The 13,398-nt window shown below is 33.5% G+C and overlaps 1 protein-coding gene across 2 annotated transcripts in view; it reads right to left on the minus strand.

Annotated features, from left to right (window-relative positions):
* Window positions 1–13,398, minus strand: part of knockout (Stork-head domain-containing protein knockout) — a 68,363-nt gene that overhangs the window by 21,144 nt on the left and 33,821 nt on the right. For both annotated transcript variants that reach the window (XM_035094696.1, XM_035094694.1), the window contains exon 3: window positions 11,922–12,117. In XM_035094696.1, the coding sequence (XP_034950587.1) occupies window positions 11,922–12,117 (196 nt within the window). The remainder of the gene's footprint in view (window positions 1–11,921; window positions 12,118–13,398) is intronic.

Consider the following 13,398-nt stretch of genomic DNA (forward strand, 5'->3'; position numbering starts at 1 on the left):
GAGTCTATTTCTCACGATGAATGAGTCTAGGTTGAGCTCCGCCTGGGTCTCTCACGTTTGCATGGGGTCGCGTGTCCGCTCGGTCAAAGAATGGAACTCTCTCTGAAGATGTAGTGAGAGAAGAAGAAAGATTTAAAGAACGCCGTGGGCGTGTTACGGCTGTACAACGTCGGACGCTTTGGCATTAGCAACGTGTAATTGAATTTGCAGCAATACGGTCAAGCTGCGTTATCTTCTTCAGGCGACACGCCGTTGACTGACATCATCAACTATTTTTTCATAAAAAGAAAAGGAAAAATATATCAACGATAACCACTGAATATTACGATTATTTATCAATTATCAAAGATGAATATAATAATTGAATTTAATCCTCAAAGGCTTTTTATCATTATTGTCTTTACCTACTGACCGAAATATTTATATCACAAATGTCGTCCTGCTGTCTTATAGTCTGATTAATTAATCAAACGATAAATCTTGAAATATCGAGAGATTGTTGCGGCGCTGTCTGTATATAAGTCGACTTGATTGTGAAAACTTGTTTTCCATCGTAAAAAAACTGTTAGTTGATATGTATCTCACTCTGGATGTATTATATGTCGCGAAAGGGATTTCAGTAAAACGAGTTCAACAAACAGAGCATTGAGGATGAAACACTGAAGAAGTTAAACCTGTCTTTACCTGTGTAGATATCGATTAAAGGTATCGATGATCAATCTGCATACTTGTTTTTGATCATATCAGTCAGACAATTTTGGTATATTATAAATTAATCTATCAAAATATAACCAAATAAAAAAACCTTTTCCTATTTGAAATTTATTCATTTTAATTACATCACCTTTTTTTGTTGAATCCATCAGCATTATAAGTAGCTTATAAGCCTTGTAATTGATGCTAATACGTATGAAAAAAAAAAGTTTGTAATATTTATTCTTAATTTGTGCAATTGATAGTAATAATTTTATTCCAGGCAATTATTATTTAATAAACATTTGATTTTTAAATTGATTGCAGTAAATTTTCACTCTCCATTTTTTTTTTGCTCAACCTCTCAAGGTATTTTTCTTTATGGTTATATGACACAATTATGCGTTAAATCAACAAAGACACAAAAAAAATTTTTTATCTCTTTACCCTGGAGCTGTAAACAATAATTATTCCGTTTTATGACGAAACGTGTACGATACGTTTATGAAGTATCTCAGTACTTATTGTCGAATGATACATAAAAAAATATCAATGTGGTCAAGTCGTAAGCACTACACGTTTTATTACTCAAGTTAAGTATCCATTTTTTAGTTGTACCAGTTCATAGAAATGAAGCATCAGTAAAATATATGTATATTAAACCTTTTTTCTCACTATTTAAATGCATGCAATGCAATGATGATTAAGATATTAATTACCATATCTTCAATTTGTATAATAATGTACTTATGTTTGCATTTATAGCCATTTTATGACGTTGATTTTGAAGAATGTATTGAGTTGTAACCATGGATGGTATTAATCAAAAACTCTACATTTGGATGTAAGTAGGTAAAAGTATTTTTTTTTGAATGCTTAATCAATTGTTGAGATCAGTTGAAGTATTTTTGCAATAAAATATTTTATTTCTGACAGTTGTGGAAGCATTATTTATGAAAGTGTAGTTCTCACGTTAGCAGTTAGCAATGGTGATGAATGACAAATTTAAAAAAAAAATGACTGTAATAATTTATTTGTTTGAAATCATTTAGGGAAAGGTTCTACTAAGTATTCTGGAGCAGAGTAATTTATGGTTGAAGTTTAAATGAACCAATGATTCTACGTTGAACTTTAATCTAATAGATCAGACTCATTATGCATTCTTGGTAATTCAATATTACAGGAAAAATTTGCATTTTAATTAAGGTTTTTTTTGCAGGAAATACTTGGAGGTCCAGTGGTCTGCTGCGCTAAAAAACCATTGGCATCAAGTTTCACTGTTGAATTTAACTGTGTCCATGTAAAATACTTTTGAACTTGAGAGGCATTAAGAAATAAGGTAGAGCTTCTTATTGGTGAGACTAACGAAAAAAAAAATAGCAAAGTTTTAATAAACACTTTTGTTTTAAATTAATTAAACTTTATTTAAAAACAAAAACTTTAAAAAAAGTGTTTAGATAAAATGCGTTTACTTTTCTACATGTAATTTCATAGCTGATTTATTTTTAATGAGTTACCGATTACTATTGACGAGATCAATCGATTGCTATGATTGCTTAATAACAGTAATCTCCAACATCGTTTATCACACTTGGAATCATTCACTAGTGGAATTCGGTTCTTCACTAACGATGAGAAATTTATGATCCGGAAGTCGCGTGGGTTTTCAAGTTCAATTTTATAGCTCGTCTCACGTTTCACATCAGTAACTAGTGTATTTTTTTCTCCACCTGCCCACCCACGTGAAATTGATGCCAGAATTCCAAGTGACGTCTAGAAATGAAGCATGCAAATTTTGAAATGCAATCGATCAATTAAATACATTTTACTGCAGGCGAAATGAAGCAATTTTTTTTCTTATTTTTACAGTGAATGATTGCGTGATACGTCAAACGTATGTAGACGAGAGCGGCAGTTTTAAATCGGCAATCGATTTAAATCGACCAAGGGTGAAATAGGTTTATGCAAGCCAACTTAATCTGCCTGAGAGCTGCAAGGCAACTCCATACTGCTGCTGACGAGAGAGAGAGAAAAATTTATTCCGGTTCCAAATCGATAATTCATCGATTCGCGACGCGCGACGTTCGAAGAAATCGGTTGTAGATCAATCGATTATTATCAAAGGCGGGGGCGTTTTAAAAATGACGAATAAAATATATAAATACAGTCATGTAAATAATTGCATTTAACCATTATCTTAAAAATCATAATCTCCATCATCAATCCTCCTTCCTGATAATTTGCTGAGTATATTTACAAGAAAGTCATGTCCTTATGCATAAGTTTATATCTTCACAAAGTGACGACGCGTGTCATCAATCAGTTGAAGTGCTTGCGGTTCGTCATGCTTTCTTAACATTAACCTACATGTGCCCGACCCATCCAACATCATAGATCAAAAAATGGATGCTATTTTCATTGGTATGTTCATATTGAAGGTATTTTGCATTTTATTCTGTATCGCACACTCTTGACGCACCTTCAATCTTCAAATGAACGCCGCAGGTTACGCAGATATACTCCCATGTAATTACACCTGTCGTCCTTGTTGCGTTCAACTAATAATTGTCGCTTAGCCAGGACAATGACTTGCTGGATATCAACTTGCATATATTGGACGTCTGACTCTCCCCTGAATTATACGAGGAATTATACTCAGAGGATAAGAATCAGGTAGTTGGATGAGAGTCGAGAATTTCAAACGACAATGCCCTATGGACCTTGAATGAGCCTCTGGAGTCATTAAATTTTTTTCAGGCATTTTAATTACAACAAATTTTATTTTCAAAGCTCCTGATGGTGTGAAATAAATAATCATTGCAGTTTTAAATTGTTTTTACGATTAATGAATTGTGAAATTTTTTTTATCAAAGCTAGAAGAATTATGAGCTTGATAGAAGGAACTGATTATCCATAAATATCATATGTATTTATTTCATTCAAATATTATCCTTAGTCACAGGTTAAAAATAAATTTGCCCACGCATGTATGATACTAAAAATCACAGAGGTCATTGAATGGTAAGGTGTGGTTGTCATGATATTATCCGCAGATTTGTGTCAACGCCACTAAAGTATTCGATTGCGAAACTCAAAAGGATAACAGCCGAAATTTATGCTAATACCAAATTGTGGTCCAGTAAGTTTTTAGCATTTTTGTCATTCCTTTTGTTCCTTCACTCTCACTCAACTCGAGTGAACAACAACATGCGGAGGTGCTAAACCGGTCAAAGTCGTTGTCGTCCTTCCAATGAGACGTCCTTGTCTCCGTGGGTAGCAGAAAGATCGAGAGTCCAACTCTCACTAGATCCAAGACTTGAATATCATTCTCTATACATAACGGTTTATTGCAGATTTAGTTGGTTTTATTGTACTTTTATTATAACAATAAACCATTCTTAGTCATGTTGAGTTTGATCTTTGATTCGTGATTTAATAAAGAAAAATTAATCTTCATGATCATCAATAATATTCCATTTATTTCCCAACACTTATGGCAGTCAACGATTTATGAATAAATCGATACAATTCAAGTTTCGATTCTTTAATTTATGAAAGGCCAATCCTCACAGATGTTGACTAACTAACCGTATCGATAGTCACCTGTTGGATTAGTGTCTCACGACTTGTCTGACTACGATGATCGACCGCGAGTGAGTGGAAGGCAAACGAGCAGAGAACTCTCAACAGCTCTTTGCACCATTCTATGTACATAGAAGATATACATATACATCCACCAAAGCCACACGGCACTTTGATCGACGACCGGCGTGTACAAGAAGGTGCATGTCTGTCGATTCACTCCGCCTCGCTCCACTGCAGTTTATTTCTTTCTTTAAATCATAGATATATAGACACACTTAGTGAGAGGATTTCGAACATTCTGTCTTGTAATAGTCATTGCGGGGTTCAAAGATCCCACGAGTGATTTATAAGGATTATCTTACGTATTGTCAGATAATCTAATTAATCAAACATTTTGCAATGAATTGTAAATAAATTCTTAGAAATCAATGATTCCAGTCGATTTAAATTTTAAATATCTTTATGCTTTGCATAGAAATAAAATAAATATAACTTTCCCTGTCTATTCAAGCTTAAAAAAATTTTATTTATTGCAATCTTGCAGAAATCTTTGATCATTTTTATTTTGGCAACACCAATCTACGTCATATTCATAATAATTTATCATTTTTCACAGACTTCAAAACAGTTAAAAATACTTTTTAAATCATACAATAATTTTTCTAAATCTACAATAAATAGAAAACATTAATTAATTATTTTTAAAATTACTAAATGTATTTGAATGATAAATGTTTATTATTATTTTGGATGTCTTTGTAGAATTATCACAGAGGACATTTAGGATTTTTTAGAAAGAATTCTAAAGAACTGATACTCGATACAACTAACCACGACCACCGGATGTGTAGAGTGGCATGTGCTGACTGCGCCGAGATAATGTAATCTACACTTAAGGGAGGCGAAGATTATGCATCCAGAAGATCCACGAAGAAGATTCGCGAGTGATCTATGGTCTTGTGGTCTGCATACCTAAGGAATAGAAGCTTGTAGTGAATTCTTGAACAGTGTTTGTTGACTATTTTTCTTTAGTTAAATGCACTATTGCAATGCCAACTATTTAATCAATTACTGCACTTTACGCCTACACAAACATGTACACCTTTTGTGATAAGTTATATAAAATGGTTGGTGGATTATTAAATTACATCATGAGGGAAAAAAATTTTTACAAACTATTTTATTGTATGAGATTTTTTTAAATGATGCAAGATGTCTGGATGTCAATCAACAGTCGACAATATATTCAAGATTTGCTGGAGATTTAGAAATATCAATTTGCCTCAAGTCGTTTGTATTTCACATGTCTGACATTTCTGTACCAAGTTCTAAATGAAAACTTGAAAATATCTGAAAAGGGTGCGCAGCAATTGCTTGAAGAATGTAGGCATGAATGATTGAAAGGTAGATGGGAAATGTTGTTGACATGATTCTCGAGTGAGGATCGACTCCAGTGAAAAGTGGACTCCAGTGAAAAGTAGACTCCATGAAGATGCGTAGGAGTCAAGAACGGGCTACAATAAATGAGATAAATGGGTGTATGCACATTGCAATGAGACAAGAGAAAGGGTGAGGTAGCTATGAGTGGGAGTATCATCATACTGAGGTGTTATTTGGAACAGTCCAGTTCCCATGATCAGACACCAATAAACTACAATACACCATTTGGTATCGTCGATAATTTATTATCTTTATTATAATCATTAGAGATAGAAAATTCATTTTTATCATTTATTCCTTTGATAACATTGGTGCTAAGAGATTTATTGTCAGGCTACAATTATTTTGTTGCAAATATTGTGCTAAATATCCAAAGGAAATTTACCTTATCATTATGTAAAAGTTTTCTGCAACTGACACACTTATTAATTATGGTATTTATTGTATAGTTATTTATATTTAATAGTTTAAACATTTTAGTTACATCATTTTAAAACATTTCTTCGTTATCATAATTATTAATATCTTGGTGCAAAGTCTAAGTAACCAAGTAATTACGTTTAAATCAGTTAAAGAAAAATGAACAATCGATATGGTGGTGTTCTAAATAATAATTATGAGAAATCAGGAAGATTATAATATGAAGTCAACTTTTATAACACTGCTAGTTGTAATGGTGAGAATTGTAATTTTTATTAAAAGAGAACTAGAATCATGTATAATTTTATGCATATAAAAGTATTGAGATACTTTCACGTTGAAATATCTTCACAGATTTAGATATTAATATGTGATATAGTTATGAAAAAAATGAAGAGAATTAAGGAGGGAAGAAAAAAATTATTTTGAACTTGCCAAAGTGACTTTCACTTTTACCAATTACGAATGAATACAGTTTAAAATCAGCTGGAGATCTATTCTCACAGTTTATGCCCAGGATACATACTCTTAAAGTATCGTGATCCTGAAAGAAGTTCCTCGTGCGACGAAGTCGGCCAGAAAATTGCCGATTCTCGTTAAGATAGCGATAAACGCGCGGCTTAGTATAAAGTTACTTACTAGCTTATACATAACTACCTAAGAATGGACCAAAGGATGATCTCGGAAGTAAAATGTATGTGTACAAACGTTTAAAGAAAATTCCCATGAGTCTAGATTTGTGAGAATAAACGTTATGTGATTATACTGCAACGTTTTAACATTATTACAAAGTATACTGGTATAGTCTGAAGTAGTTTTATCTTCTCTATAAGACCTTTTGCCAAGGAGAGAGAATGTCGTTCACTCTCAGTGCGTTGCACGACCCTGTAATTTTGAGTCCCAGTCATTTATTTGCCTCATTAAGTTATTACTTTGAGAATAAAGAAAATTTCATTGGATATTTTTACTAGATTTCTGTTTAAGGTATTTCGCTTCTCACCCTCAATAAAATCCCAATCGTGACCGGTACCACGTGATATGTCTTTTACACTCGATTATCAATTTTTAGGAATTTTTGTGGGGTTTATAATATCTGAAGTTATTGAATAATTTGCATAAACATTGGTGATTTAAGTCTCATGTTGGAACCAGTTTGCCTCAAGACTTTTGAATAATATTCTTTAAAAAGACCTTCTGTTTTATTTTAATCCCAACTATGATTTTTTAAAATAAGTTTATTGTTGGAGACCTAGATGACAGCTCTGCTGCAAAAGTTTAATTGTAAAGCAATTAATTTTTTTCTGGATTAACTGTAACCTTTTATGTATGATTATCGCTCATAAACTTGCATAACAAACAATTGTCATCTTGAAAAATAATATTTCAATGATATTTAATCATATCTCTAACATTTCCGTCCACGACATTTACGTTTCACCGTCACTAAAAGCCCAGTCGTGATGAGTACCTCGTGATATGTCTTTTATACTCAATTATCAATTTAAAATTTTTTCAGTCATGTAACACACTCGTGACGGCTGTTTAAGAGCGTTGAAAATGAAATAAGGACTATCGTCAACCTGATCTGACAATCTCCACTATGAAGCTCCACTGGCATCAAAGATGTAAGTGCGATGGTCTAGGTGGGCTCGTTACACTAGTTAATGGGATCCACAAAGAGACGTTAACACCACAAGGCGACACGAGCATAGAACGATTAGGCGCAATTTCTGCTCTCCTGCATTGGCCGTAGGCGTGACCGAGGGAGGTCCAAGATTAATTTATTAACCACGTGCAATTATCCGTTACTCAATCCAGTATATTCAAGTTGCGCTGAGAGAGTCGCACGAGTGTAGGTAGGATGCATTCAGCTAATTCTTTAATGTATATCTTGTAGGTATATCTGGTGGTGGTTAATGTGGGTTTAGCATTACCCGTTGGCTATCACGTGGTGAGGTGATCTTGCTACTGGTCTTAAATAATCGTTTAATTACACGGTCATTTCATTAATCGGTGCAATCTTTCGTGATGGCCTCGAATGCTAGACTAGACCATGAGCACGTCTGGTCACGATTAGTCGACAAATATCCTTACAGATAGCACAGCTTGCTCAATTTATGCCTCAGAAATAAATATAATTTATGAATGTCCATTTAATCACTTTAACAACGACCATAGACAATCAATTCTCAAAGAGCTTTTATGACAACAGCACTTGCCCTTTTGCAATTTTACCACTTGGGGTCGTGGAGTATCTTTTTAACTGAGGGTAGATCCGTGAGAGACCTCCTAGTTTAGATGCCATGGGTCTCTTTGATGTCATGGCAATTTACACGAGACAACGCGTGGTTCCCTAAGGGAAAGCTGATGACGAAAACGACAATGATGCATTTTCCTCTGGGCTTCAAAGACTCTCAATAGGGAAATCGTAGCCTGTCAACAAACCAGCGTGAGATATTCCTTTCGAGGACAAGACCTCGGCCTTAGGCGACATGAGACTCCGAGATCTTTCTCGCATAATTCAGCTTTGTGAATAATATCAACTATCGTATGAATGCTGATGTCATAAAATATGTCTTGCAGGCTTTAAACGCACGACTAGAATTTTTAGCATTTTTATCAATCATTTGGGTAGGTAATGTATTGTTATGAGACCATCAGAGGACTTTATTATTATTATTTTGATGATTAAAAATCACTGACCAATCCCGATAGCAAGGATCCATGCGTAGAAGCGTGAGAGACTTGAATCACATGAGGATCAAATGCCCTGGGCGTGCGCAAGTGGTATCAAGCTACAGAGAAGCCAGATCTTCCACTCAGTACTATACCTATCTACTTGCTGATCGCTGAGGAATAGAGTTACGTCGCTATACCTTCTCCAATCTTATATGTCTGGATACTCTTCGCATCTCGTAAATTCATCTTTGACAGTTTTCATGTCCGTGGTCCAACGTAGTTTTAGTAATTCTGACAGATTGGTAAAGAGAAAAGTAGACGGTGAAAGATCAGATACAGCTTATGCTGATGAAAGAAAAAAAACAAATAACGGATATTCATTTTTATTCTGATTCAATGCTTCTTAACGGATTGCTAAATTGTATTTATTCAATCCCTAAGGTTATCCTCGAAATTTATTGAATGGGAATTATTGGAATTAAAGAACCAGGGTGGAGAATAGAATGATAAGAAATGTTAATAAGTCATGAAAAATATTAAATGTTGGATTTGAATTATGAGTAAAATAGACTTTGAGTCTAATTATTTTCATTAGAATGCTATAGAGAAATACTTAATGGTTAACTTTCTTTTCAATAAACATTAAATTTGCAATTTATAATCATTAAAAAATTATCTATTGGTAAAATCAGATTGTTTATTATTTATAGAGGAAATTTATTGCTCATGAATTCTTTCCAGCCTCTTTTTACCTCAATAAATCTTGAAAAAAATTTGAATAAAAAATATGTAAACTAAATACCAATATTTCCATAGAAAACTGTACTAAATCATGGAATAAAAAGAAATTCCAAATCCAAATTTATTGCCAAGTTTAACAAAAAAAATGAATAAATTTCTAGAGTTCAATGACAATTAAAAAAAAAATTAACGGTAAAAAGAAAATTTGTTACCAATTGAGAAATCCCTAGGGGTCATCTCTTATGACAATTTATTGAATGGTTAATATAAAAAAAAGAAAGTCAAATAAAAAAAATGAATAAAGGTATTCTCTATTTCATATTCTATTGGTGATGATGAGGAAGAAACATGAGCTGTAACACCTGGATCAAAGTAGCGTGAGAGTTCAAAAAGAGTAAGAGACTCTGTTGTGTGAGTTGGACTCTGACCAAGAGAGCCTTTAGGCCCTCTTCGATGGGCTCGTCCAGCCAAGCTTCTTTCCAAGTTAACCACCTATCTTTACGAGCATCGTGGTCTTTAAAGGCTCCCGATCTTTATGAAGAGACAGCGCCTTTATCCTTAGGGTCGTACATACGAGTTTCTTTCTCTTCGGATTCATCGAGGAATTTGCCTATCGACGCCTTGAAACCCCTCGAGGACTTTTTTCCCTACTGCGTAGTTCACGTAAACATTTTATTTTACAAGACAATCTTCTTCAATCGTGACTTGGCGCAGTTCCATAAACTTCCGGGAATTTTATTGACGACTATGGATGCTTGAAACTTTACTTTATGATTAAGAATGTGGAAAACAATTTTTGTACAACTTTAATATGAAAAACAAGTGATCATAAACGTCTAACTTATAGCTCATGATCATGGTATTTATATAATGGCAGAGAAGCTTTCTTAATTAAATTGTTGAACTGATTAAAGGTTTATGAAATTATTAAATTCTTTTAATCTAATAAGTAATGATGGTCTTCAATAGAACATACTCCAATAGAATCAGGAAAATTTAAACTTTCACACAACGTTTCCCTCAGACGAGCTTTACTTTGCAGATAAATTGGCCTGATTAGAATGTTGAACATGTTTAAATACTATATTTAATATCGTTTTATGATCAGCATGGTTTTCCTAATTAAATTACGAAATTAATTGGAGGAATATGAAATTTATTGACCTCTGAATCACTATCTGATACTATTTCTGTAAATTCATGTTATCACTTTCATTTCTTCGTTGGTTTAAAAATAAAATTTATCTTCTTAACTCGTTTAAACATTCAAAAATAATTCCACAACCTTTCTCCCATATTTCCTACTATTTATGCCATTTTATTTATCACAATTTACTTTATCTAAAAACCATCAATCACAATTGCACAGCATTCTAGAGAAATAGATCAATCAATTTCAACTGGAAAGTTTTTTAAGGATGATAAACGAGAAAAATACCAAGCAATCACATTAACCGGAAGTTCATGGAGACAAATGGAATCTACATATTGTGACCGTCAGCCCGCATCTGAAAGATGTATACCGGAAAAGTTGGATGATGCCTTGCAGGCAGCTAAAGTTTGAAGGAAGAAACATTATAAATTGTTCGGATGAGTGCTCACGAGTCAAGACTACAGACCAATTACGCAAGGAAAAGGCTTTACTGTACGCACGTTTATTTTGTTTGACTTGCATGCTTACGTATATTAGCATAAGAATTCCATGATTCTCTGGTACGTAGGCGGCAATGCAAACACAAGTTTAATCGTCAAATGATACAAGTTTATAACCAGTCAGTTATTTTATAATTAACACATTTATAGATATGAAAAATATTCTTGACCGTTAGAATAGTTTCCTTCACTTCTTTTCATCCTTCTTCTTTGCTTTTGTTAATAATAAATACAATATAAACATGTGCATGCATAAATGAATTTGTCTTTAGGGATTACATTTGAATAAAGTAGAAAGTATGACGTATCAAAGTAATTTATACGTACTTTAATACAGAGATGTAAAAGTAAATGGGAGTAATTATAGAGTTTCTAGAATCATTGCCTTTACAAATAAATGCTGTGAGGCAAATATGTATCATTTATACTTTTAATGAAATCGCGTTCTAGATATTGTAGATGTCTTTCAAGGATGAAAATTAAAAAAAAAACAATGAATGATTTCATGTTGATAAATGAAAAACTTAACTGGACTATTGAAGGCAAAAAGTGGCATTAAATTTCAATTATAAACTTCAAGACTGTAGATATGTTTTGCTATACCAACTGATAGACATTATAAAACATATTTAATGATAATAAAAAATATCTCTAGCTAGTTTAGTGATGTTAAAGTAATGATTTAAAGAAAATGTTCAATTAAAACTTACCAAGACAAGTGATACAATGATCAGCAGGAGGTCTGAGTACATTCCTAGACCATGCAGCTCGTAGAACTTCCAAGGCACAGGGTGGGCCAGCAACCATGAGAATACCAGGAGCTACATGACCATTATATCTCAATTGACGAGTTGCATCCACCAATGCTGCATTCCACCAGCACTTGGAATTTGCCTCCAAGAAGCTCTGTAAGATAAATACATGAAGAAATTAAGATTACGTATACAAAGATGTAACCAAACGTTATTACCATAATAATATATCATCAATAATCAGACAACTTAATTATATTTACTTATATTCTAGATATTTGCTTCGATAAACAAGGGAAAATGAAAAAAAATCATGAGTGTTTTATTTCTTAGTTGAATTTTCCTTATATAGGCAGCTCTTCAATCTCTCTGGTTCAGTCATGAAATACGAGAGTGCGTTAAGTGTTTACTGCATCGAGAGCCATTTCGACAATCGTCGAAAGTGTACTTGCGTTTCACCCTCTTTTTTCGCTAGAACGAGGTCCCCTCATCTCGACCCTTCCGTTTACGACCAAGATTACTTAAAGCAGACGGGAAATTGCTTAGACTCTTGTATTGGTTGCTTTAGCTATGGATTTTATGTAATGCTAAGGTGCTTTAACTTGAAAGCTAAGAATAATTTGATAGATTTAGCGTCTCAGGTTTGTGTGATAATCATTAGCTTTCCCCGCATACGAAAGCTTTGACTAATTTATCAAAGCGTGCAAAATGTTAGACTCGAGATTGCAGATCCAGTGCTGATGAAAATTTATGGGCAGCTGAATCGCAGTCGCTGGGCTGCAATAATAGGGTTAATTTGTATCGACTGACGCTGCTAACGTCCACATTACAGAGGCATAGCGGATATATCTGTGGCTTATGACTATAAGACTAATCTCTAGGCGAAAATGGGTGTGAGCGATACCTGAGGCTGCAAGAATCATGTTTGTATTTTTTTTTAAAAATATCTAGAAAGAGAAAATGAAAATAAAAGAATCAATGGTGATCGATGAGTTAGTGAAAATGCCCGATTATCGACAGACATCGATTGATGTCTTTCATTTTAGCACTCAACAGTAATCTTCGTCTCAATTAACTTGTCAAATACAAGAATATTTTTATCACCAATGAAAATTATAGTAACACTTTATTCCGAATCGTTTCAATTTATTTCAAAATTTATTCTGACAAATAAATTATTCTCTTTCTCTATTTATTTTAAATCAAATAAAATTTTCCTCTCAATAGTTTACAGTACAGCAAATTTTTTGTTTGACAGTAAGAAAAAAAGAGTAAAAAAACAACTTCAAAAGAGTTTTAATACTGTTACTTCCTTCTTCTTATAGAAAGTTTCTACGAAAACCCAAGACTTCTGCTGAATGATTCAAATAGACGTCCAAGTTGTTCGAGACAAGGCAGATGTAATCCTAAGGGAGTCCCTTCGTGTCTACTTTTC

This window comes from Chelonus insularis, unplaced genomic scaffold (genome assembly GCF_013357705.1).
Source record: "Chelonus insularis isolate UGA/USDA-ARS -01 unplaced genomic scaffold, ASM1335770v1 scaffold_714_pilon, whole genome shotgun sequence".
Classification (NCBI taxonomy): Eukaryota; Metazoa; Arthropoda; class Insecta; order Hymenoptera; family Braconidae; genus Chelonus; species Chelonus insularis.